This window comes from Tachypleus tridentatus, chromosome 6 (genome assembly GCF_004210375.1).
Source record: "Tachypleus tridentatus isolate NWPU-2018 chromosome 6, ASM421037v1, whole genome shotgun sequence".
Lineage (NCBI taxonomy): Eukaryota > Metazoa > Arthropoda > Merostomata > Xiphosura > Limulidae > Tachypleus > Tachypleus tridentatus.
This window is the reverse complement of record NC_134830.1, coordinates 142,419,203-142,447,082: the sequence shown is the minus strand read 5'-3', so window position 1 is coordinate 142,447,082 and position 27,880 is coordinate 142,419,203. Positions and strand designations below refer to the sequence as shown.

Genomic DNA, 27,880 nt, shown 5'->3' with positions numbered 1-27,880 from the left:
GGTAAAGCAAAACTTATTTTAAGCCAAAATAACATGGAAAATAAGTACCTGTGAAAAACGTAGTGGATAATTCATTGTGTCGTATGTGTTGCGATAAAAATTAAAAATGTAATGATTTACATATTGTTTTACTACTTATTATAATGGTTTTTATGTAAATATATACTAAAACTGTGTAGAATGGACTGCAACTGCCTGTTGTGGAGACACAAGTGTGGAGGACGTCGTTTCGAAAGTCTTTCGCTTTTCGTCTTCTGGTCAGTTGCCGCCCATTTTACAAATTTCATCATGAATACTCTGCCTAAACAACCTATCAGAGAATATACTAAAACACTATTAAAGTTAAGCGTAAAATTTGGTTAAGAGGAAAAGAGACATTTTATTTGGATATGAATGTGTTTGATAAAATACGTCAAGTTTGGCTTTAGAAAAGACATATGAATACTTTTTTGTTAAATATATCAAATTTGGTTTTGAAAGAAGAGTAATTTGGTTGAATATGAGTACGTCGCGTTAAATGTGGGGATATACACATATTCAGTAATTTAATATTTCTGCCTGTCACGTTTGTTAAATAAACTTCCCAAAAAATAACTTGTTCGATAATTCCATTCAAAAATTACAAATAACACATAATCCCAGTGTATGTGCTTGCATGGTTAACTTAGTGTTTTTTATTTACAACAAGTAAGTTATATATGTTATTTATTCTTAATACTAATTGACAAGTTTACAGATTGTCGAATAGTTAAAAGCATCTATTTTATGTTTTAAGAAACTATATTGTCAAACACCTGGTGAAGAAATTCGACGAAATAATGTTATATTTTGTATTTATAAATTGAGTTTTACATCATTGAAACAAAATATTAGAATTGGTTCTTTTCCATAATCCTTCCACATCATAGAGATTAAAAAAAAATCTTGATTTCACATGTATTACTTCTTTTAATTATAACAAAAAAAAAAAATATAAAACAAAATGTTTTTGCTTTATAAACTTAAATATGGCACCGAAGTAGTTTCGTTTCAAACTTATGTGGCTTTTCCAACTTCAATTAATGAGTCAGTTGTAATTATCTCGTTAAAATCCAGTGGTAGTTAGTTCCTCGCGGAGAGCACAGTAGATAGTCTATTGTGTAGCTATGCGCTAAAACAAAAGATAAAAACGTTTTTGCAATCTATTTTTGAAAAATTCAGTTTGTTACGGTTAAATTACAAACTTCCAGTAAATACACTTTAGGTATCTCAAACGTTTACACTGCTAAATTAAAAACGGATAGCGCAGATAACCCTCATATAGCTTTGCTCGAAATTCATAAACAATTATTTTGTTGTAATTGTAGTCATGATTCGAAAAAAAATATGTATGTTTACAGAGGCATACTTACGTTAACGTTTGCAATTTCCGTGTCTTTAAAATATACTTTTGAATTTAAAATAATGTTAATTAGATTCATATTTAACACAGTATTTTCAACTCTCATAATGCCCAATTACTGTTAATACATCTCCATCAAAATAATGAGACTTTATAATTAAATTTTACGTTTTATCGCTCTCTAGCGACATTTTTGTGAACTAATGACGCGATGTGTGTGTGTTTTATAATCGGATGTGAGAGTATAATTTTTAAACAAATATATGTAATCGAGTATCTTTTCTGAGAGGTATTGGTTTTATCAGATTTTGCCGTTATGTTACTTTTTTTTTTGTGTTATGAAGTTATTCGTGCAGACAACAGTGTTTGACATTTGTTTTGTGTAGTCAAGTCTTTGTCGAAGGTGCTGAAAGTTTTTGTAACTGGAACTTATGAAAGGTACGGCTAAACTACTTTGTAGGCCTAACAGTAACAGGGAGCATAAAAGTTCTCGCGCTTGCGTCTGTTCAATAAACAGAGCAAAAGAGTTGAACAGTTCTGTGAATAGTAACCCTTTATTTGCTTAAAAAATTGAGAACGAATTACTATTTGTTCTTTTCTGGATCAGTATTCTGGATATATGTGTATATGATACGAGGTTTGACGATTTTAAATACTTTTTGTAATTACCGTTTGAGAATATTTTTGGAGTCTACTTTCTAGTGAAGCACGCCGTTTCCCATCTGTATGCTCCCAGTGTTTATTGAATGATAATTAATATTTAACCATAGCTTTATAAATCTAGCAGTTGGTTACAGCTGGTAGACAAATGAAAGGACAAATTATTGTAACTAAAACTAAAATTTAAAAAGTTTAAGACAATTTTAATCTATACCTGAGAAAAGACGTTGAAAACGTTTAATTACAAAAGACACGAGGTATTTTATGTCAGGTTACAAAATTTCACTATAAATTCAAGTTGGTGTGACGCTACTCTCATTTTATAAAAAACAAAATTATTTGTAAAATTGCTATTACAGAATTAAGGATAAACGTGAATAATGCCTACATAAACTCTGTATGAACTTACATTCCATGTTGAGTTGTTTTATATTGTGCAAAGAGAAAACGTTTATATCATTTGTTCAATATTTACTAGAATAATATTGTCATTTTATATATATCACAAATAACATAGCATTTGACAGGTGAAACTTTTAAAATGTCAGCAAGTAGTTCTAGCAGTAGTCACAGCAATGCCTCATCGAGTGGTATCGCACCATCATTGTCTTCCACAGTAGTTGAACCACAAGATAAGAACAGCAGTGATAGTACTGATAAATTGTATCCTTGTCACTTATGCAAGAAGTCCTTTGTTGAAAAAGAGGTTCATTTTCACATGCCTTGTTATTACATTGACATTTTGAGCTGTAATGTTTGTAATGAGAAGTTTAGTCAAAAGACAGCCCTTCTCAACCACTGCCAAGCTCTACATGGAATAACAAACCCCACCATGTGTGATCTGTGTGGAAAGTGTTTTGCAACTACAGAGGACTTTCGTAATCACCAAGTTATTCACAGTGGCGATAAGCCTTACCGCTGTGAAATCTGTTTTCAGTCCTTTCCGGAAAAGATTCTTCTGATGCATCATCTGCACACTCATTACAGAGAAAAACCCTTTCGATGTGAATACTGCGGGAAGGGTTTTACTCTGAAAGGAAATTTGAAGACTCATGTACAAGGCCACGAAGGTATAAAACCATTTGTATGTGATATTTGTGGAAAGGCATTTGCCCAGAAAATGGGTTTGCAGTATCATAAAAACTCTCATTCAGGAAAGAAACCATATCCTTGTGAAATCTGTGGTAAATGTTTTAGTCAGCATGGCAACATGAAAACTCACATGTTGATCCACACTGGAGAACGAAGATTTCCTTGTCCCGAGTGTGGCCGATTGTTCACACAGAAAGGTAACATGAAGACCCATGTAAAACTTCATCTGAAGCAACCAGTGACACAAAAACCATATCAGTGTCCCATCTGTAAAAGATCCTATGTTACCCAAGCAAGCTTACAGTGTCACATAGTGCGTCATCAAGAAGTCTCTCTTTTCCAGTACAGAAATGCACAACCAACGACTACATCACAGTAAGGACACCATTGATTAAGAGATGTTTCAAAAACTGTCATTTTTGTAACAGTAAAATTTAGTTGTTGATGGTTTCGTACAAGTTTGACTTGAACGTGCGTCTTAGTTGTCAACGTGCAGAAAAGGCATTGATATGCTTCAAACATATTTATCTAAAAAAGAATAGCTATGTAGTTTTTAATCATGTTTTTGTACATTATCTGTATGTTACTGATTTTCTACTTTACGTGTTTCAGTTGGAACATAATTTTTTAATTCACCAAAGATACGGCCTGTCCAGATCAGATCTGGTTACAATAAGCAATAGCATTCAATGCCAGGCAAGATAATGATAAAATATTTTTAAATGGAATTTTAAAGATTTATACCAAATATTTGTAGATATGCACTGATATACATACTTTAAAATAATTTTCACATTATGTTTCACTACAGGGTTTAACCAAATCAAGCTACTTCATCATGTGTCCTGTAAAAGCGACTAAAATACTAAATCAAGACCAGGTTTTGTAATTTTGAGAGCATGCAAATTTTATGTGCATGTATGCAGTTACTAGTTAGAATATGTCAGTGTTTTCAGATGTAATTCACTTGTTTGTTATTTACAAGGTGTCAGTTTGGTACCACCTTGTGGAAGCTCTGGTGATTTTACTTACAGTGGTAAAGAAAGCATTGTTGGTATCTTTCTTTTAAAAATTCGTATTTACTTAAATTAGATGTTCACCATTAACATTTCTTCCTTATTTAAATAATGTGTAACTTTAGCAGTGTTGTGAATATAATTAAATTGAAAAAAAAAATGTCAGTTTAGTTATATTAGGACTTCTCAAGTTTTTTTTATTAAAATGTGATAATACAATCAGCAGATGTTACCTGTGTTGTAAAGGGACATCAGAACTATATCACATATGTATATATGTGAAGATGGTGTACTTAAACTGGGGCCAATTAGCACAATAGGTTTACCTATTTGCATTATTCAGTTATGTATGAATTAGTTAAATTATGATTAACATCACAATATTGGTGTTACCAATTGTATCGGAGAGACAGCTGGTATGGGTATTAAACACTTTTACTAATAAAATAGAGAACAACGGTGAAAATGTTGTTCTCTGCTTTATTAGTAAGTGTTAATACCCATACCAATCATCCTGAGATACATTTTTACTTCAAGTGGGTTTCTCATCATCAGGGTGTTACCAGTTATTACAGTTTTAATTATTCCAATGATCCAGTAATCATAACATTGCTATTGTGATTTCTTGTTATTGATTTGACATTGTTAATGTAATCAGCTAGTGTCACAACTCATCAAAACTATGAGTGAAGGCATTTCTGATTGTTACTATATGTATTCTTAAGAATAGTTGTTTTGTTGAATGTTATCAATCAGTTAGTCAAATAACTCAACTAATCATTAAGCTCTACAGTGCACATACATTCAATTAATAAAGTTCACATAAGCCTTTAATTTTCACAGAACAGATGCGTGGCAAGTGGTAAACTTTGCTTCATTGAAAAATATATTTCTTTGTGAGAATCATAGGTCATAAATTGTTTAATACTCTGAAAGGTTACTGGTAATTAAATTGTGTCTAGTATCTGAAAACACAGCTATTATTACAGCACACGAGGGTAAGAACATTATCAAACTGTGTGTTCCAACACATGTACATTCAGTTAACAGATATAACAGTGTTCTCATATGTTTGTTTTTTGGCAGGTTTTATTGACAAGTTTCTTCATTTTACTGAAGAAACAACAGCTGTAGAAATATTATTTTGAGGATAGTTACAGATGTAGAGCAAGGTTTTGAAGATTCAGTGTTTCTCTTACTGCTTTTTGTTCTGTATAAACACTGGAAGGTTTAGAGGAAGTTAAGATCACAAAGGAAGTGGAAAGCTGCTATTACAGCAATATATATACATGTAACTAAAAGTGAAATATCAGTGTTTACTCTTTCTTTTGTTAGAGTAGTTTTTATGTAAATGTGAAATCTTTGCAAGGCTCTTAACCTGCATAAAAGTTTCAATAAAAACATATTTATTAGAAAATCTGCTTCAGTATTGGGCATGCAAGTTATCCACATTTATTATATATGAGGAACTTCAGACAAATGTAATACATGGAAGTCACAAGATATACTAACAATTGAGGTACAAGAAGAGAGAAGACCATAGAAACTCTATTCACTTCAATTAAAGAAATAGCTCAAAAATATTTGAAAATGTAATTAGAGAAACAGTAAAAACTATGTGGTCATATTTTAAGCACATGAAGGTTATTCCACTTCATTTTATATTCCTGAAGAGTGATGTAACCAGAATAATAAAAAATGTCAACTTTATAATATAAACTGTACACATTTGTTTAGAGCTAACAACTCGTAAGTTTAATAAAAAAAAACTGCTATAGTCAAGATGCATGAAAAACAGGAAAAATACATTTCCATAACTCACTGACAATGTACAGTTTTGGGTTAAGATTAAAGATTTTTCAAACACATACTGTACTCCTGTGAAATATTTAATATTTTGTTCAGTTAATGGAGAACTAACTAAAATGTTGCCATGAAAGGTAAGGAGCAGTCAGCAATAATTACATAAACTGACTCAGTAGAACTCTGTCACATTTTTAAGAGACTAGATTAATAGAGCAGGAAAAATACAACTTTCAAAAACATTTACTTTCCAAGTCAAGTTTAAACAACTGGGATGAAAATTAGTTGATTCAGTGAACAGGTACAAGTTTACCAGTGTCACTTAGATGTAACTAACTAGTTATGATGAAAGTGTAGAATACTCTGTTCCTCTCTCACCATAAGTATAAATTATGTTTTAGAAAACACAGGCCAGTAGCTTGGTAACTTCTAGGGTTTACTTAGGATAAACATGTTATAAACAAGTAATGTCTAGATGTTTCAACATATAACAGAAAATAACTACCATGTAAAAACCTGATTCAGTTCATTAACTAACATGTATATAAATGTATGAATTGGAAAATGTTTCAGCAGTAAACAGTACTTTTTTTTTTGAAGTCATGCATAACAAGAAGTCTGGGGGTTTGGAAACAAAACTATCACGAGGTGAACCAAAAATCTGTCTTGAGTGCTCCCTCTGGAGGTTGGATGATCCGAGATTTGATAGCTTTCTGCAGGAACGCTTCTAACCTGGACACTGGACCACTTGATCCTGGTGGTGTTACTTTCTTTATTTTTGGAAAATAACCTGTACACAGAATGTGGAGTAATTTTTGGAACTGTTGACCATATGCTTTAAGCATAGCATGTCCAGCAAACTCTAGAAAGTCCAGCAGAAGTGTGGCAGTAATATCTGGTCTTGGTTGAAGATTGAGAACTTGTGCCAGCCACTGCCAGCCATGGTTAATTCCATGAGGATTAGGTGTTTTGCAACTTGGTGGTGGTGATGTTTGGAGAATTGCTGCATACAGTCTCATGAAACCACTCATTCGTTTGAGAAACTTGTCTTGCTTTTCCACGACCCCATCTGTGTATGTATATCCTAAAGCCCTACACATACAAAAAGTCACATCAGTACAAACCCTGTAGTGAAAACTAAATAAACTGGTAGAGTTCTTATGACTGAAAAAATATAAAAAATTAAACATTACAACGAAGTGCTTTAGTACTGTGCAAGTTTCTAAAGAAAAACTAGAGGTTTATTTCTTAACCAGGTACAGTGAAACATCATTTTACAAAATGTAATGCTATGAATATATCCAACAGAAACCAAGGAAGAAACAAGTCTTCAGGATCACTAAATAAACCTTAAAAATAAATGAATAAATATTTATTATACACCAAATCAGGAAAACAAGCATTGAATACTAGGAGTTCTGCAGAGACAAACCAATTAGAAGATAACAAATTAGTTGAATATTTTTGCTTTAGACTAAGAGAATAATGTTTGGAAAACTAAAAATTATGCAACTGTATATTTGTACTAAAACGATCATTTCACCAGTTTTTATTCACCCCCTGTAAACATATAAAGTGAAGATAAGACAAAGGATAGACTTCATTAACTTGTGTAAACATTTAAAATAAAGATGTAAAAATGACTTTTTACATTTTAAGTTACAAACAGATTGCCATTTGAAATGTTTTTAAACTGAAAAGCTTAAGAAATACATCTTACTTTTACCTCTAAATTTCAGTCAAGATTATACAAGTTAATACAAGTCTGGGAATCACTAGTGAAAGATGACTTTAGTTATATTCCCTACTTTCTGATTTTTTGGCATTTGCTTTCTAAACTGGTTTAAGTTTTAGATAATTTACTACTAGTTGAGATAATACTTAACAAGCAGTAACTATACTGTACATTTCAAAAGAGAAGATATTTAGGAAAACTTTCATTGTTACTTATAAATTTCCAAGTCTTCATTTGAGGACTTTCATTACAACAGCTAGCAGGATTAAACTGGAGAACCTTTGTTAAAACAGCTAACAGGATTCACATGACTAAATCTAAGTTCCCATGATTCAGAGAAATATCATTAAGACAAATGATGATTTGCAGAAAAATCTTGAAATTCTGTTATCATGAGAAAGAGAAGACAAGATATTCATAATTAAAAAGCCTGATAGCTGAACAACCTCCTTTTAATCTATGGTTTGTAAATTATAAATTTCATTGCACTCCCAATGTCTCAAACTTTATAAACAATAGTTTTAGTATAAAACTAATTTAGTTCTTAAATCATGTGGGATATTTTCTTACAGTTTTTGTTACAAAAAACACCTAACAGGTCCTTCATCAATTTGAGGGGGGGGGCATAAAAATTATCCTGTAGTTTTTTTAAATTTAAAATGAAATTTCTTGGGCCATTTTATTGGCTAAGAAGAAGGTATTTTCTGCATTTATAGCATTGTGACTGCAGAAATGTGATTTGGTTGGTAAGGTGACTGAAATCCATCAGTGCATCACAAGCTTAATGGCCAAGTACAAGAAGCACGAAGTCTCCAAATGACTGATTTCTGTGTTGTATAGAAGATATTAATACTACAAATAAACAACCTCATTGCACTAAGATGGTTTTTTGTAGGTAGACACTCGATATTTCATTTTACAGATTCCTTCAAGAGTATTCACCAAAACACACACCAAAGCTGATGGTACAATGTGTCAAATGGTTCAAATAAATTTTATTCAAATATAATTTATTATTTAAACCATTCAGAGTTTTGTAATGTCAGCTTTGGTAAATGTTTTAAGTGAAAGCTCCTGAAGAAGTTCCAAATGACAAGCACAGGTTTAGAACCACTTTGGTACATATCGTGTAGGAAGCCAAGTACAATATTATGTCTGTAGCTGCTTACAAAGTGTTCTTGCTTGCTCATCCTACTCCTGACTATGATGATGCTTCGACACTCCCTACAACATTGCACATAAAATCACTCACGTCTCAAATTAAATTAAAGCTAAATATGAAGAGGCAATAGAAGAAACAAAAAGTTGGTAGTTGCTTAATTAATGATGCTGAGAATATGGTTTTATTGATATATACTAAATTTATTCTGAGCAGGTAGGCCTTAGAACTAGTTAGTATGAAGATCTGAGGGTGCTGCATTTAACTTTAAAATATATCAATTAACAAATGGAAAGTTCTCTCGTAGCTGTATTGAAAACATTCGTACAAAAACACCCTCTTGGGGAATTTTCAAATTGAACTTTCTTTTAATATTCAGCAAATTGTAGTGTAAAGACAACTTTTGGTTCCTGAGGAACATGTTAATTTTTATTTTAACATCTCCTACAAAGACTGTCTCTTATCTCTCATTTATTAAGTACTTGAAAGTTTGAAGAACCACTTATTTATTTTAATGTAAATTATAAAGTAATGACAAGCAGTTATTGATCACTGATTTGGTTACTGGCCAACAGAATTGTTTAAATGTTAATGAATAATCAGGTACTTTTTTTTTTTTAACCTAAATTTTGACTACTAACTTATTTCTGTCTTCAGAAGATAACACTGTGGCTGTAACTAGTTCAAAACTAAGAATATTCACCAACCTGTAATAATCCTCCTCAGACTGACCCTCTTGTTGAGGAACATAATAGGGAACTAGGTAAGGACACCTGGTGTAGAAATGAGCCAAAATTAAATCACCCAAATCTGGATAGTTGCACCACAACCCTACAATAACTCCTGCTACTGCAAAAGCCGATTCATGTTTAGAAGCAATCTGTCCTTCGCCTTGACTCTGTTAAATTGATAAAATATCAAACTCAAAACAAAATACATAAAGTATTTCTCGTAACTGTAAACAAGATAGAAGTACTACTTATGTAAATTATGAAATTATGCTTATACCTAATATAATACATGAGGCTAATAGAACTAGTCTAAATTTTTGTAGAAAAAAAAAAGCTCACGTGATTATTTCTTGAAATATTTTCTCAACTTACCAATATGCGTTTCATACATTGTAAAACAAGAGCATGTCTTTGCACTTACCAATATTATCATTACATCTAAATGTTTTACTCACATAAGTTAGGTAGGAAATGCATATTTAACCCTCTCACTCCAAGTCTGCCTAAGGTCAGGGGTTAAAGAGCACATCATATCTGTAGACTTATATTATGTTTTATTGATCTACCATTTTATGAATATACGTCATTAAGTTTGGAATCACACTGTAGAATATAATCCAAATTTAGGTATTATATATAAATTAGATAATTTCTAAATTAATGGTCAATATTAATAGAAAATTCCTAAATATTAATTTTTGGGTGTCACATGGTAAATATACAGCTTTGATCCAAATTATGTTTGTGATGTCCATAAACAAATTAGAAACAAGTTACCAATATTGACAAGCTAGAAATATCAAATAACAACCTTTTATCTTTTCTAAGATATCACTACAAACTTTGTGGTCCCCACCCACCTCTTTTCATTTTTGGAAATACTTGCTTATGTAGTCCTCCTTCTGCCTATGGCTTATGAATAAACAATCAAAAGCTCAAAATATGTCCCCCTGGTGGTTTTCTCAGTCTCTATAAGGTAGGAGTTTCCTGGATTACAAACAATGGGAGATGTCTAGTAGAATGTTGATAGTTCACCTGTACTGTTCCTTCAATTTTGAGACATGGGTTTTTTTATTCTATTTTTAATGATCCTAAAAAGTTTTGACATACTCCCAGAAATATTTGTGTACCCCCCTCCCAGGTGTATGTAACTCTCTAAGGTGTATGTGCCAAAGGTTTCAAACTTCTGATCCAGACAATGCCTTTCCATTCAGATACCATTAATTAACTCCAAGTATATAGAAACTAATTTTTCTTTTAACAAAATCCACAAGAAAATGATTGGCATCAATTACAAAAAAGACAACATACCCCTAGTGATCATTACAAACCATGGTTTGTGTAGCAATATTGTAATATTCCAGCCGTCACTCTGTACTGTCTATTTAAAGTACTTTCCATTAAGTAAAATTATATTACGTATTTTTTCATAACATCTGTACCATCAAACTATGTCGTAAAATCAATGATTTTGCCTTTCACCTACAGCTGTAGCATTTGAATTCACCATATAGAAAGGCAGTAACTGTCCTCTGACTTGAGAGATTTGCTGCCTGATTTTTGCCACAGTGGCAAAAAAAAAAAAAATTTTGATACTAGTGTGAAATATAACTTACTGACATCTTTTATTCATAATATTACTGTAATTGAGCAATGCAACGGCAATTGGCTTGATCCATTCTTCTACTTAAACAAGGCACGAGACAAGCATCTTTATTAAGGTAAGATATTTAGGATTTTCATGAAAGCACAAAATAAGACATGCACATTTGAAAATCATACTTCAAACATCAACTTCCTCACATTCCAACTGCACAATATTCACCTTCTCTGGCAAGTCAAAATCAAAACTTTTATTGTTACAAAATTATTTAATGAAATAGCCCTAATAACTGTTTTCAAAGACCGATATTCCTCATTAACCAAATGTTTCATTAATTAAGAACATGTAAACATTAATAGCCAGGAATTAATGACCTTTTCAATAAATAATTTGTTAACAATAGATGGCAGTGCTTTATTGCTGGCCAGTTTAGAACTTGGCACTAAAAGTTAACTTTTAACCCCTGTAAGTGTTAAAAAAAAACAATAAAAAGCATTTTATTTTGAAATATCCAATCAAAACAGGCTCAGTATAAATAAAAAACACTATACACATCAAGCACTTATAACTTTAATGTAGTCTGTGTATTTTCACAGAATTAGGTAGACTTTTAGTAAATATCATTAAAAAGAAGGTTTTTGGAAACGAAAAAATCAAATTTTTTAATGAACTATTTCTATCTGTCTTGTTTATTACTATACTGATTATGTTTTGTTACTAGTCCACAGTGAGAAGTGATATTTCTTGTTGTGATTAAAATAACTATTCTTCATTCCAAAAATCTCGAGTAGTATTTATGTAACCTATAAAGCTTCCTAAATAAATTTCGAATGGCATTAAACGTAACATAAAACTACATTCACGTATCCTGAGTGGCTTTCAAATTGTAAAAGTATACATCTATTTATAATTAACTTTTATTTTATTGCCTTTTTAGCTGCCTCTTAACTGTTTCTACCTATTATTTGAATCATTGAAAGCTGAAAGACTGAAATGTGGCTAGACCTGCTCACTGAAAAAGGGTTAATAAGTACTCCCAAAATACACACCCAATATTTACAATTTAATAAATTAGACCAATTCGTAAATGCTTCCAACATGACAAAATCCATACATACCACAAGTTTCTTTGCAAGAAGATCATAACAAAATGCTAGACCATTCGGATGCTCTCTGCACGACACATGATGGTCTCCAACACTAACAGTTTGATTAGATAGGAGATTTCCAAGCCTCTGCAGTTTGTCTAGGAGATGTGCCCCAGAAACATCTGATATTGTGTTCACTGGGATATTGACAGCTTTCTGAAGATTGAACTTGTATTTTTTCATCTAAAAAAAGAAACATTAAGCTGGAGCCGTATAATCCCCAAAGCTGAATAAAAACAAAGAATGTTTTTAAAAACATCTCAACATTGGAAGGATTTTGAATGTTACAAACACGTAGCAAAAATACCAAAACACTTCATCTTTTCTTGACCAATGGTGATAAATTGGATCTTAAAATTGTGTTAAACTTGCTTCTAAATATATATTTCTTCTATTTATTAAGATTTCAAGTGATTATCACTGCAACATGGAAAACTCCAAAGTTTATAAATTTTCTAATTTAATGTTCTTTAATTTTTAAATCTTTCTAAAGGTTTTGTAGCTTTTGCAACGTAAGATATTTTTCTGGATGAGTTTGTTTGTTTGTAATTAAGCACAAAGTTACACAATGGGTGTCAAAAAGTGGTTTTTAGCAGTTTCTGTATGATATTTTTATGACTTAGAAACATGGAAGAGATTTTTTCAAAGAATCAATTTGAAATGTTTAACTTTGTAGTAGATTTTAATTAGTGACTCTGGGGAAAAGATTCTATAGTTTTTTTTTTATTTTATAAAATTGTATATATATCATCTTTGGTTTCACTCAAACTACATGCCATTTTACTGTGTTTACAAATTTTTAGTTGTTATTCAAAAGCTTATTAAATAAGTCTTTAAATTTGTTTTACATTCATATGTTTTTTGTTTTGTTTTTTATAATATCTTTCAGATTATTCTTATCTGTCCATTCAAGGTGTAACTTCAGCTGATAAGGCCTAACATAAAAATGTCCCAACAGCAGAAGTGAAACAAAACTTCAAACAACTAAGTGAAAATTAAATTTACCTCATCTATCATGCTGCAACATCATAATTTAAATGAAATGTAAGATTAAACAGCAAGCTTATTGAAAGGTTGACAAAATATTAGGACTAATTACACTGTGTAACAAAATGTTTACTTTTTCTTGTTCCTGGGCAGAAAGTGTTATTTCTCAATTGCTTATGCCTAAAGTAAATGGAAAAGACCTATTTTTCCCTTCAAACTTTACCTTTGTGGCGTGGGTAATGAAATTTTCAAATTTACCCATTTTCTAGAACATTCCAGGTAGATTCAGTGCTGAGAAGCTGATAGAGAATTTTCTCAACCTCACAAGAACTTCAGAACTTTCTAGAATGTTGTAAGAACTTACAATAATTTAAAAAAACTTTTAAAATTTTCTGGAATTTTCTGTAGTAATATATATGCAGGGGCTTACCACTCACTACTACAGTTTAGTTCTAGATGCCTAAGTGAACACAGACCTATCTGATTTTATCAGAGATGACATCAAGAAGCTACAAGAATTCTCCAGATGCATTCTTCTATGTACGTGGCCAATTTAGCAAGACAAGAGTGAAAAAGTACTCTGTGACAGCATCTACTAAAATGTGTGAAGCCTACAAGGCATGCCTGTCGGGGATCAAGACAAACCCTGGGCACCTCATTTTACCTACGAGCACTGTAAAAAAAAGCTCTAGAAGGTAAGATGGATAATTTTTGCTTGTTTGAATAGTAAGATTTTATATTGTACAAATTTTAGACCTTTTAAAATTTAAATATCTTTTATTTTTTTAATTTTGAATGGTATAGAAAAATATCACAAAATATTTTACTTGAACCTCTTACACAGTAGTTATGGATGAAATAAATTTATTCTTCATAATAACAATTTTATTTTGCTCTTTTGCAGGATGGTACAGAGGGGAAAAGAGAACCATGAAGTTCGCTATTCCAAGAATTTGGCGTAAACCCACCAACCACTCAAGCAATTGCTACTTCTGCATGGTGGACCCTTCCAAACATCGGGCTGGCAAGAATCCATCTGCTATCATGTATATGGACTTTCCATCATCCATTACTCCAGTGCCACAATACCCTGAGCTCCCAGTACCCACTCCACCAGAGAGAGAGCAGCAGATCAGAAGAGGAGGTAGACATTGAAGATCCAGATTACAATTTCAGAGGTGCAGGTGGTGAGAGAAACCTATACTACCCCAACCAAAGAGACCTCAATGACTTGATCATAGATTTTGGTCTAACAAAGTCGAATGCCAATACTATAACTGGGGGCTGATACGTGAAAGTGATTTAAATTATAGTCACAACTCTCAAAAAACTATTCACTTCTAAGTACTTTATATAGCTTTAGTATAAGTACATGTAAATCTTGATTCATATGTTGTTTTATTCAGACCATATGTAAATGAAAATATGCAAATTTGCGTGTTTTTATACAGAAAATAGGTTAATTTCTAAATGTCATTATCCAGGTCATAAAAGCAAAGTTTGAATGGAATAATGGCCATTTTCTGTACTTTTACAACATAAGCAATTACAAAATAACACATACTGTCCAGGAATAAAGTGTTATATATTGTTACACACACTGTCCAGGAATAAAGTGTTATATATTGTTACACACACTGTCCAGGAATAAAGTGTTATATATTGTTACACAAACTGTCCAGGAATAAAGTGTTATATATTGTTACACAAACTGTCCAGGAACAAAGTGTTATATATTGTTACACATACTGTCCAGGAATAAAGTGTTATGTATTGTTACACAAACTGTCCAGGAACAAAGTGTTATATATTGTTATAGTGGAAGATTTTCACAAATACCTCTTCTTCTAGCAACATATCACAAAGCTTCTATCACTTTGTTCCACTCTCTACAACAAGCCATACTGACTTACACAGCTGTAAAAAACTCAGAAGAGGCTTGCATTATGTGTTTGGATCACCAACCTACAAAATCTCAAATCTGAGATATGGGCAATTACATCACAACAGGGGCTGAAAAACAGTGAGTGGCTAAAATATAAAAATTTAAACTTGTAATAAGGTTACAAGTTTCAGATTCTCTCTGCTATTTTTGTGAGAAAAAGAAATCCATTATACATTTTAAACAAACATCCCAAGATAGATTTTGAGTGGATTGTTTATTTTTAATTTTTTGTTTAACTCTAGTACATCTTTTGACCACTTGCGTCACCATCATCACATAACACAACAGATGACAATTACCTAATAATAGCCATACAAGTGATTAAAACTTTGAAATAAAGTTAAAAGAAAAATAAAGCAATTCAACAAAAGCTGTACCTCTGGACTTTTATACACAATATTCTACTCAAAACTATTGGACTTTTCTGTAAAAGGACTGTTAGTGTCCTACAGTGATGATTATAAAAAAGAAAATTAGAAATGCTAATGTTATCATTTGGAGTATGTAGAAATCAATAAAAAAATCAAATTACAAATTTGTTTTTTTATTTATGTATAAAATTAATTACATAGAACTTTCTACTGATTAAATTTCAGCACTGAAGCTTTTCATTAACTACAAAATATCTTAATTTAATACAGAAGGATTCTCAATCATTACTCTCATCCATGAATGTGACTAGTCAGCCATTATCCTGACACAAGAAATACTTATTATAATCTCTTTTCAGATGCACTGTGCTACTGTACTAAGAGTGAAAATACTAAAACAGATGGTTTTTGGCACAATGAATGGTGAAATCTTTATTATTAGTTACAGATGACTGTTTGGTAACACAGTTACCATCAGGGTTAGTATCTGACTGATTACTTTTAATACTTACCTGACTTGCAATATTAATTTGAATACATCATGAACAGGTATAAACCCCAGCTTGACTTACTTTGCTGTCTTGTACAAGAGGCTCATAAGACTGTTGCCACTTCTCTAACTTTTCCATCAGTCTTGTGTATATTCTAAAACCTACTGGTGTTACGTACTTAAAGAGTGGATTCTCCTCTGAAAATAGTTATTCATATACTTAATACAAAGAAACTTAAAGCTGTGTGTACTGTTTTACAAATCTGTTGTAAATCGAACATATCTGATTAACTAATGATTTTTAAAATATTATAGTTACCAAAATTTTTATTAAAATTATTATTTGCTCCATATATTTCAGAAAGCCAATGGTTTGTTTTATTAATTAAAAAGAAGACAATACACTTCAATTCCAAATAAAAACGTCAGTCTTCATTTGAAGTAACTTAACTCTCAGTTAACAGTAACACACATTAAAACAGAAACTAGAAGTACTTCCAAGTTATTTACAGTTGATACTTTGAAAGTGTAATTTTTGTTTCCTGAAGAACCTACAAATTAACTAAGTGGTTCAAAAATATAATAGCAACTTTTACAGTAAGGGAATTTTGATGTTAATGATTATGAAGCTTACACCCATACTATCAATTCATTGCAAAAAAACAATTACATTCAATAAAAGTTTGAATTTATCAATGTTTATCATTAAAATAAGGATTTCTATAGTGTAAAGGAGTATTTATTGTATTTTTTCCAAGTTTATTTCTTATTTACGTTCTAGATCCTGTTCTTTATCTGTGTTGCTATTATCTATTTCTTGCTCATCTGGAGATGAATGTTTTCTCTCTTCCACACTTTCTTTATTCCAATTCTGTTCTTCCCTTGAGTCAACTTTGTGTCTGATTGCTTCTTCCTGAGCCTTCAACACAGCCTGCTCTGAAAAATTGACAAACATAAACATCTATGGAATCTAATTTCATCATTATGAACATATTATATGTGTAGTAAATAAGTTTGTCAAAAGTGTTCTAACTCCTTAGTCTTTTCGTTTTAACACAGAAAGTTGGTCCAGGGATTCTGAAGTTCCTCTCACCCTTGTTACTCAAAGAACTGGATTTGTCACCAAAAGCATCATGCATGCTCACTACTAGGGGGGATTACTGAGATGTTATAGAAGCAACAGTGTTTTCCTTTTTCTTTTTTTACTGGAAATTTAAGTGATGCCCAACAGTACCACATGCCATATTGTTTGTAAGAGTGGTCCTCAGTCAAGCACCTGGTGCAAGTGTAATAGAAGAATTTGACATTCTTGTTATTTGTATAAAAATGCCATGTTCCTTCAGTCTTGATTTAGCTAAATAAAGTTTGTTTTGTTGCTAAAATAAAAATTGTTTCACTGAGTTCGAATCTCTGTCCAGTTTCTTTATCATCTTCAGTCTTAGTCCAAGTTGAGAGCCACCAGGTTACAATTCATAACATATTTGTAAATCCTCACTTTATTCTGCAGCTCACAGTGAAGTCAGAGAAGCTGAAATCACCACATAACTTACTCTCAACTATCATTGTAACCGTATACATTGTATAAAACACCTGAAGAAAATCTTGTTCCTTCACTATAATTTATTAATTTGAGTGAGCTCTACCACCCTTCTTCAATTTTAGTGAATTTCCATATTCAATTTTTCTCTTTTTCCACATCTCAGGATTTACTATGTGATGTTAGCCATCAGTTTGAAACAACGAGGAAATATTTCACTCAATAACCTTGAAAGATATCTAAAAATGAATTTAGTAAACAAACAGAGCAGGACTTTGAACTTAACATATTACACTTTTGGAACAAACTATATCCTATCAAAACATTCGTAGAAGTGATTTTGAATAGGATAGACTGTTCCAGTGGTTGTAATTTTTTTTTTACGTATCAGTGTGTTTTCAGAAGCTTTTTGTGATCAGAAGTTGGGTCTGTGGCCAGTCTCTATGTCCATGAGAATTTGAAAAAAGTGCATTAGAACCTGTAAAAGTGATAAGTTACCTGTATCTGCAGTAATAACCTGGGACAACTGTTGCACTTTTGAAACCAGCTGCAATGCATTCTCTATATCCTCTGCAGATGTCCCCTTAGACTGGCAGTTTTCTATCAAATGTTCAATGCTGCCTCTCACTTCCTCAAGTGTTGAAGCTCGATCACTCGACGACACCCGTAGCAGCTGTTGGTGTGGACATGAAAGTAAAGTGTTCATTGCCAACTGAATTATTAGACGAATATCATTCTGGCATGTCTTAAGTTTCTGAATTCTTGCTTCTTCCTCTTCTTTGGCTCTAAAATGTAACAATAATCAAAATTAACAGTCAATATTCATTCCAGAAAGACACAACTTTAAGCATTCAAATTGTCAAGAAAAACTTTTTTTTGTAGAAATTAAAAATACCTTCTTAAGTTTAATTACAACTGCAAAAGATATGACCATTTATGCAGGTCTAAGTAAATGCAAGTCTACAAACCTAAAAACACAAATAACAGGACAGAGACACATCCATTCACAATTGTTAAAATGACTAAACCATAAATCTTAAGGCTTATAATGCTAAAAGCAGGTTCAAATACTAGTGGTGAACAAATCACAGACAATGTATTGTTTAATTTTCTGCTTAAAAACAAACAAACAATCCTGAAAATGGTTTTGAATACAGAGTTTGAGCATGTCATAATCAAAATTGTTATAATGTCCTCCAAAGTCATTAAAGCCAAGAATAATGAAATGAACTCGGCATGAAATAAACAGGAAAGTTTTGAAACTATTAAAGAGAATTAATATTTCTTAGTATTAGTTTTTAAATTCTGATATATTTCTCAAAATTGATTAAATTTTCAATTAAAGTTACATATGAACAATTTGATTTTGGGAACTCAAATTAAACTTTAACCCTCTTGCCCTTGGTATCGTTTTCTGTGCATGACACAAAATTTGAGTTTAATATTCAAAATTTTATTAAACTACCGTGTGTTTATGTTATGCTAATTATTATGGCATAAACCTTTAGCTAATAACACATTTTAATAGCATGCAAGTTTTAAGGTCTTCAATTTATAAAGAAATATTTAGAAAATCCTGAATTTCCTCTACTGTGACACACGACATTTTCTCTTGGTATCTTTTCTCTTTTATCCATCCCCAAGAAACTATGAAATTAAATGTAAATTATTCAATGTAAAACCACAATTTTTATATCCTTCAATTTTGTTCAGTTACAAAGCTATCAAATAGAAAATCAGATCCTAACTGTCTCACCCACCAGTCATCCTCTCTTTCACGATTTATTGATAGTTCTCTCAATTATATATTACATGTAATCAATAGAAAGTCAGGTTTTCACCTGCTAAATAACATTCTGTTCTCAACTCATAAACATCAACTTCATTCAGAGTACAAGCTTTGTTCCCATGAGAGAATTACCAGCAAGCTTAGATGAATTTGTAATGACTCTTGTCACACAGTTGGAGAGCCATAAAAATTGTGATTGTAAGATGAAGTTGTCTGGTTTTTGTATGCTGTTTTCTTTGGTGCATTGTTTAATTAAATGAAAATTATCTTATGCATTACTGTCATCGGATACAACAATTACAGTTGTTTGATGAACAACAAAATGGCAGCAGCAACAAACATTAAGAGTGTGTGTGTGTGTAACAAACATTACACACATTTGGTCTTATTTCCTTCTATATGATAGTTTGTAACATTTTGCCAAAATTATCAGTTGTCATTTTACCTTCTTTTCCTTTCTTCTTCAAGTTGCCTTTGTCTTAGTTCAGCTTCTTTGATTTTTGACTTTAGTAGCTGTAAAGAATTAGATACATAAATAATGCTGATAGTTTAAGAGTAACATGTTCTAAATTGTCTTACATAAATATTTTAAATAAAAGTTAAAATTAACTATCTTAAAAATTAGGATAAACAATAATAAATAATCATTTGACAAATCTGAATAAAAACTTTTACTAGTTTATTTTGTTTCATTTTTCAGGTAGACACTTTGTTGAGAAATAAAAATTGTGTTGCAATCAGCCTATTTCCAAATGATACCTGCTTGAAATGTCAGAAAATAAACAAAAATTTTCATTTAAACTTATCAATTTATTATTTATTTTCTTCAAGTCCACCTAAGTATTTCAAAAAGTAAATCTCTGAACTAAAGTTAGTTAAAAATAACACAAAATGTGAAAACACTGTTATAAAACAGTTACTTTTTATGGTATCAAGTTATTTTCACACACACACATTGAGTATATGCAGATTAATGACCTTAACCCTTTTGCAATGGGCTACGTATGATATACAAAAGCTCATATACACACTTGCACGTTAAATGTTCATATACACACTTGCACATGTTAAATGTTCATACTATAACTTATGATGCAGCGTGTGTATTTTCACAATATTTGGTAAACTTTTGGTAAAAATTTCACGTGTTTTGTACTCAAAAATTGAATTTTGTTTTTATGAAGCATTTTACAATGATCTGTTTGTGACAATAGTTTGTTTCATTACTAGTCCGAGCATTAACCAATTTTCATGTAACGATAAAAAAAATATTCTTTGTCCCAAAAATCACAAATTCACAAAACCTGTCACTCCTTTAAAGTCATCACATAACATTAAAGGCCAACATGGAACCTTTAAGCTTATCTAGGCTGTCCTATCTAACAAAAACTATTTATCAAGATGTTATTACATACCTTACATTCCCTTAAATTAATTGCTTACACCTGTCCATCTGCCAACCACCCGAAAAGAAATATAAAGCAGTCTTAGCTGAAGATGACCCCTACCTTGTCAATCTCACCATTAAATATGAAAAAGATGGTGCAACAATGCTACCGATTCCGTCAGTAATCTCAAACACCTCCTTCCTATCACTTCCTTTCTGAAGAGCAAATAAGTACTTTTATCTTAACCTGTTCTTGTACAACAACCTTCCTTCCCAGGTACCATCCCAGCAAGCTCTCTGAACCTCTTCCAACAATTCAATTCCCTATCTAAGATAACAAGGTTACAACTGAGCATAGTACTCCAAATGTAGCCTAACCAATGACCTGTACAGTGAAATTATAACCTCTTTAGTTCCAAGAATGATATGTTTAAAGAAATTTCACTATATAACAACACAACCACTGGTACTTACTTTAGCACGTGTCTCCATTTGTTCTTTTAATTCTTCTTGTCTTTGGGATATTTCTTTGATTCTGCACAATACAAATAGACAATGAAGAAAATAAGCTATTTTAAAAGAAAGACAAATGAAGTTAAAGATGGCACAACTACCATCAGTCAGTTATCTGACATCATTAAACTTGTCACAATCAGAAACTTTTAAAAATAATTCACTATCAGTGCAGGTTATCTGTGTGTATGTGTCACAATTCAAAGTGTATGCCATGTATTTAAGAGTTTCTACAGATGAAAATGTTCTTGACAAATATCAACAGATTTCTAATTACACATAAAAACTACATTTAAACTTGTATCCCTCACTGTCACACATAACCAAGTATGAAGTACACATACTTTTTACACAATTATACATACCTACAACAACTTGCATGTGACAACAAAAGATACGGTACATGTGTATATTTTATTTTATGACTACAAGGTTATCCTTCTAATTCCAAGACATTCCTATGTAATCCTGGGATCTGATCCAAATATAGGTATTTCTTTTACCCTTGCTCAGCATCCTTCTTTTGTTTTTCAGCTTCTTTCTGCTTTGCTAATTCTCTATTCCTAGCAAGTACCTGGAGATATTGCTCCACTTCCTGAGCACACAACTTAGAATACTGCTCTACATTTGCTTGGCGAGCTGTGATGACTTCCTGTTCAGAACAATTTTAAACGTGTTTTGTTTAAATGAAGAAGTTCATCCAACTATAGCTTTACAAACATACAAATAAATATAAAAAGAAAACAGAAGCCAACTGGTGATGTCGAGAAAATCCACTTGTAGAGAAATATATATACAAAAACGGCTCGTTTGGGTTGAGAAAATATTTTACATAGAAGAGCGAACAACGTTTCGACCTTTTTCTATCATCGTCAGGTTTACAAAGAAAGAGATAACTGACCGGAAGCTGACCGCATGTTTGGAAGGGGTTGTGTAACTGAGTGTCGGAATGTAGAGGGCAGTGTTAGATGTTTGAATATATAATTTTATTTATTTTATTATATTTATATAGGTATAAGGGCATTCCTTTATATTGGTTTATTTTGGGTTTAAGTTGTTGTATAAGTAAGGCTTCTTTAATTTTGCGTTTGTTTATGTTTGTTTCTTTATTTAGTATTTGAGTGTTTTCTATGGTTATGTTGTGTTTATTTGACTTGCAGTGTTCGAAAACGTGTGAAGGTGACTTTTTATGTTCTTTGAATCTGGTTTCCATTTTTCTACTTGTTTCTCCAATATAGAAGTCGTGGCAGTTATCACATTGTATAAATAATGTTGGTGTGGTGTTTGTCAGTGTAGTTTTTACATAGTATAGACCTCAGTTTTGTGCCTGGTTTTTGAATACATTTGATATTAACTGGAATGTCATATTTTAATTTCAAGTCTAATCTAAATCAACTTAATCATAAAGCCTTAATGGCCAGTTTCGATGTTATATCCCTCTTTACAGAAGTACCAACCACTGAAGCCTGCAAGATAGCCTTAGAACTCTATATCCGAGATCCTAACCCAACTATAGACATTCCCAGCAACCAATTAGCAACCCTCATAGAATTTACCACGATAAAGACAAACTTCATGTTCAACAACTACAACTATATACAAACAAATGGCCTAAGCATGGGCAACCCAATATCACCAGTTCTATCCAATATTTTTATGACACAAGTTGAAACACAAGTAATTAACACTGCATTACATCCACCACTATACTGGTACAGATATGTAGATGACACGGTTGCGGGATTCAAATCTACAGAACACATACTTAATTTTTTCAATCACATTAACCCTATACATCCCAACATTAACTTCACATGTGAACAGCAATCAAATATCATTTCTTAACCTCAAAATTACAAGAACCGACACACAATTCAAAACAGAAATCCAGCGAAAAATCACCCATACTGGACTATACATTCCTTGGGACTCAGCACATGAAACAAAACAAAAACTCAACATACTAAGAAACCAAATAAACACAGCCATAAATCTATGCTTACCAGATAAAATTAAAGATGAATTAGACAAAATAAAACAATACTTCATCAACATAAACAAGTTTCCTCCACAAACCGTAGAAAACATTATACGCACACACCTAGACAGAAAGCAAAATGAACCAACAAAAGTAAATGTATCTCACGAATCAAAAAATCACGAAACCATATACTGCTGCATACCATATATTCCCGACATCAGCAGACAAATAACCAACATTTGGCAAAAACTAGTAACAAAATATGACATTCCAGTTAATACCAAATGTATTCAAAAACCAGGCACAAAACTGAGGTCTATACTATGTAAAAACTACACTGACAAACACCACACCAACATTATTTATAAAATACAATGTGATAACTGCCACAACTTCTATATTGGAGAAACAAGTAAAAAATGGAAACCAGATTCAAAGAACATAAAAAGTCACCTTCACACGTTTTCAAACACTGCAAGTCAAATAAACACAACATAACCATAAAAAACACTCAAATACTAAATAAAGAAACAAACATAAACAAATGCAAAATTAAAGAAGCCTTACTTATACAACAACTTAAACCCAAAATAAACCAATATAAAGGAATGCCCTTATACCTATATTAATATAATAAAATAAATAAAATTATATATTCAAACATCTAACACTGCCCTCTACATTCCGACACTCAGTTACACAACCTCTTCAAAACATGTGGTCAGCTTCCGGTCAGTTACCTCTCTTTGTGAACCTGATGATGACCGAAGAAGGTCGAAATGTTGTTCGCTCTTCTATGTAAAATATTTTCTCAACCCAAACGAGCCGTTTTTGCATATATAGAAGGCAATTGGGTTCACTAAGTTCACCCCTCAATCTCCAACTTAATATATCCAAATTAAATATAATCCTCTGCATTAATATAAATTTCTAAAAACTTATAAAGGAAAGTCATTAAAAATATTTCATATAATATCAACCACGTTACAACTGACATATCCTGCCACCTGGGATACAAAATGTACAGTAATAGTCTAGGTGCTAGGTATATAATATATTTTTATGAACAACAGTTGTTACAATGTGAATGAAGTTCAGCAAATGAATTACAGTTATTGCTAATTTTATTTAAGTTATTAATAGATCAGATTTGTAGGGTAAAGAATAATAATATTATTTATTATGTTATTTGAATTTTAAAAAAATCTCAACATACATCATAAGATCAAATAAAATATTCTACAAACTTTCACACTTAATTCAAAATACTTTTGTCAAATAAACTCAAAGGTTTAAATTCACTGTTGTTACTATTTAAGTGTGAACATCCTAACTTTTCATATTTTTAACACCCAAATCACATTTTCTGTAACTCTTTCACACACTAAAGAAACAAAATAACTTTGAACAGTTCTCCAACCAAGAACATTCTCACACTCAAGCTTTAAATACTTCCAACACAATAATGTCCTTTATGCAACAAGGATATCAAAACTGGGCATAATCCTCCATATGAGACCTCAACAATAACCTCCATATTTTAAATCCAAAGTTCACATAGTTATAACAACAAGAAAAAAAACTACTGTACAATTTACGTCATCTATCCAAAAAGGGCTGAAAGAAAAAAAAAGCTTGTAGATTGGATGAAAAACACAAGCCCAAGCTCTGTAAAACTGTCTCATGCTCAAATACAAATAGTAACCACAAACTAGAATTCTTTTTGACATAAAGTTGCTTGTAATTGTTTCTCAAAAGCTATCAAAATAAACTGAAAGAAAGAACAAGAGAGACAGTTAGATTTATCTTCGTAAAAATAACTACACAAACAACATGAATTATCACCTTCACTCTTCTGGTAGTTTCCTTTTCATACTCTACCAAAGGTACTTCTGAGAGCGAGTAAATAGCCATAAGATGAAGGTCATCAAAACTGTCTTTTCCAGATGGAGATGATGGCTTAGAATCACTCTCCACTTTGCATTTTTCAGGTTCTATATGAGTTACATCAGTTTCATCACAATGTTTTTTCTCTTCAGAAACTAATTTGTTTGGACTTAGAGAAAGTGAACTAAGATTGGTAGCAATGCCATTCAAAATACTCTGAAATAGTAAGAAACTACATGTCACAAAAACATTTTTTATTTGTTATTAGTATATTTCACATATGACTTAAAATGTAATTTTGATTGAAAATAATAATACTTAATTATGTCTGTTACAGTATGGTCGTTTAAACTAAAAAAGAAATTTAAGTTTATAGATAAAGATTCACAAATCACTAAATACAATATCCACTAAATCATACATTTTTAGTTCATCTTAAGCCTTACTCACTATCAGTGATAAATATTTAAGAGTTTTCATTCAGGTTTTTTTCTCATCAATACCCAAATAGGCTTGACAATTGCCAATTTCTTCAGTATTACATCACTCTCAAAAATATCCTAACCTGATCAAAATTAAGTGAGATTTGTAACTAAATCATTTATTTAGTCCTATACTAAGCAAATCAAGTGTAATTTATATGATTAGCAAGCCACCTTATCTTACAAACTCACCTCACACAAACAAATAACCACAATCTGCAAAATATTTTCTGTCACTTTTTTAATTAAACTTTTTATATGGAAAAGTGTAAAACATTAAGGGTAGTTTCATACACTTATACTGTGATTAACTTTACTTATTGAAACACCTGAAAATTATGCTTTAGGTACACAAAGTTAAGTTATTCTTCCTATGTAAATTCTGTTCTTACAGAGCTTAAGCCCACATGATCATAAATGTTGCATAAAGAATATTATTCATCAACACCTTTCTTTAATTAGTTAAAAACTTATACAGTACTTTTAACTAATTCATCTTCCCACAATAAATATTTTGGTGTCACATGCAAATTCTAATGAATGACTTTTGACTTTATTTTTTAAAATATTATTATTAATTTATATTACTACAATACACTTAATGCCTAAAGACAAATCTAACATACTTCTCTCTAATCTAAACAAATATTATACACTTCTATTAAATCAAAATAAAAATTGTTTTCCATCTACTAACTATTATTTTATCCTACTTAGAGATGGGCTGCAATGGAACATTATCACATTTTATTAATGTTATATATTCATCAACTACAATACTGAAATAATGCATTACTGAGACACAGTCATCTGACATGTGTATAAAAAAGGAATGCAAATTGTGAAATATGTATGCATTTTTAACTCAACTGATTAAATCTTAATAAAAATGTTCCAGAACGATAAACACCATAAAAATTAAAGATTAGTGAAAATGCTATTAAAAACCAAAAGTTTTGACAAAAGAAAACCAGCAAAGAGAGAGAGTACAACTCAATTATAAACCCTTTGGATAAAAACAAGATATAAAACCTCATTTATGATTGTAAACTAAAGAACAATCAACAGAAACTTTTTAATTCTACTTTAAAAGTTCGTACAGAAACATATATAGACAGATAGGTAGATACAAAGAATTCTGTTAGATGTTTTATTAACATTTCCAGATTCACTTATTACAACATACCAAAAACTTTGTTATATACTAAATTTTTCTCGCATTACAAATAATATTGCAGTTATGGTGCCAGAGAAAAAAACTATAAATACATTTATATATTTCAGGTGTGAAAAATTACAAACACTAATGCATGTTAAAGTAAATATGAATATGTTTTTATGAAATACTTAAAACTTTCAGTCAAGTTTGACTAAGACGAAAAAAGTAAATATAATTTTAATGTTGCCTTATAAAACTACTACATGTATTTTGAACTTATTACAAAATTACATATTTGGAAATAGTAAAGAAATGGGCTATTATCATTACAACTAGTTTAAAAACTGTGCAATAACGTAAAAATTAAATTTGAAACTTGGATTTGGTTTCCTTTTGTGGTCGAATACTCTAACATATTCATTAAGCTGTTTGACTAAAAAACCTGCTTGAACAGAAAGACTGGAAATAAGAACTTAAATAAATAATATTTAAGAACAAACTTTACGAACCAAAAGGTTTCTGAAGAAGTAAGGTCCTCCTTTCGAAAGCGCTCGGGTTGCAGTTTTATTCATTTCTATCAAGACTTCTTAAACTTGTGTTTTTCTAACAGTAGTAATGCATTCTAATACCAATAATTTGTACGATGCTTCGTTACCGTAAGCCACAGAATGTGTTAACTATAGAAGTTGCCGTTTCTCTGTTGCTGATTAGTATTGTAATAACTTGAAATTATACTATTTACTATAAATTATTTACCTGAGCTCTTCCTTCTTGAAGCCAGTTCCGGTCATAGTGTAATTGTCCTTTACTACTTTCACGAAGCGAGTCAATTAAACTTCCCACCATTTTGTGTTGTAGAATATAAAGAAATTCCTGATAGGCTGTGAACTATATTATAGCATACAAATACGTAAACAATTTTTCCTTATGACCAAATGCTACATAAATTGTAAATATTGCAATAACGACTAAAGTTCACACTGAAAAGTAAAATTAAACAGTGCCCTCTCACACAAGTACCTGA

At 31.3% G+C, this 27,880-nt stretch overlaps 2 protein-coding genes and 1 long non-coding RNA gene across 4 annotated transcripts; 2 read left to right on the top strand and 1 right to left on the bottom strand.

Moving 5' to 3' along the window:
- The first annotated feature begins 113 nt into the window (after nucleotides 1-113).
- On the top strand, nucleotides 114-15,150 carry LOC143253901 (uncharacterized). 2 transcript variants are annotated; one of them, XR_013029889.1, is made up of 3 exons: nucleotides 114-1,819; nucleotides 13,809-14,010; nucleotides 14,220-15,150. It is a non-coding gene; the product is annotated as an uncharacterized LOC143253901 (long non-coding RNA). The 2 variants fall into 2 exon arrangements; XR_013029890.1 differs by having other exon boundaries at nucleotides 13,766-14,010.
- Nucleotides 1,818-3,933, top strand: LOC143253900 (uncharacterized). Its single transcript, XM_076508456.1, has one exon. It carries the CDS (start codon nucleotides 2,583-2,585, stop codon nucleotides 3,510-3,512), a length of 930 nt encoding a protein of 309 aa, XP_076364571.1. The 5' UTR covers nucleotides 1,818-2,582; the 3' UTR covers nucleotides 3,513-3,933.
- Nucleotides 5,579-27,880, bottom strand: Gle1 (Gle1 RNA export mediator). Its single transcript, XM_076508454.1, has 11 exons — nucleotides 27,613-27,880; nucleotides 25,174-25,431; nucleotides 21,851-21,999; nucleotides 21,309-21,369; nucleotides 19,893-19,960; nucleotides 18,157-18,443; nucleotides 16,896-17,057; nucleotides 16,204-16,319; nucleotides 12,299-12,511; nucleotides 9,554-9,744; nucleotides 5,579-7,044 (listed from the first exon to the last, which is right to left on the bottom strand). Exons 1-11 carry the CDS (start codon nucleotides 27,700-27,702, stop codon nucleotides 6,594-6,596), a joined length of 2,046 nt encoding a protein of 681 aa, XP_076364569.1. The 5' UTR covers nucleotides 27,703-27,880; the 3' UTR covers nucleotides 5,579-6,593.

Excerpts from the sequence above, each read along its gene's own strand:
- Gle1 (XM_076508454.1), bottom strand. The coding sequence starts at position 27,702 with ATGGTGGGAAGTTTAATTGACTCGCTTCGTGAAAGTAGTAAAGGACAA. Across the intron at positions 12,512-16,203 it reads CTCTTGTACAAGACAGCAAA|ATGAAAAAATACAAGTTCAA; the intron begins GTAAGTCAAGCT and ends TTCTTTTTTTAG. Across the intron at positions 7,045-9,553 it reads TCTGAGGAGGATTATTACAG|GGCTTTAGGATATACATACA; the intron begins GTTGGTGAATAT and ends TTGTATGTGTAG.
- LOC143253900 (XM_076508456.1), top strand. The coding sequence starts at position 2,583 with ATGTCAGCAAGTAGTTCTAGCAGTAGTCACAGCAATGCCTCATCGAGT.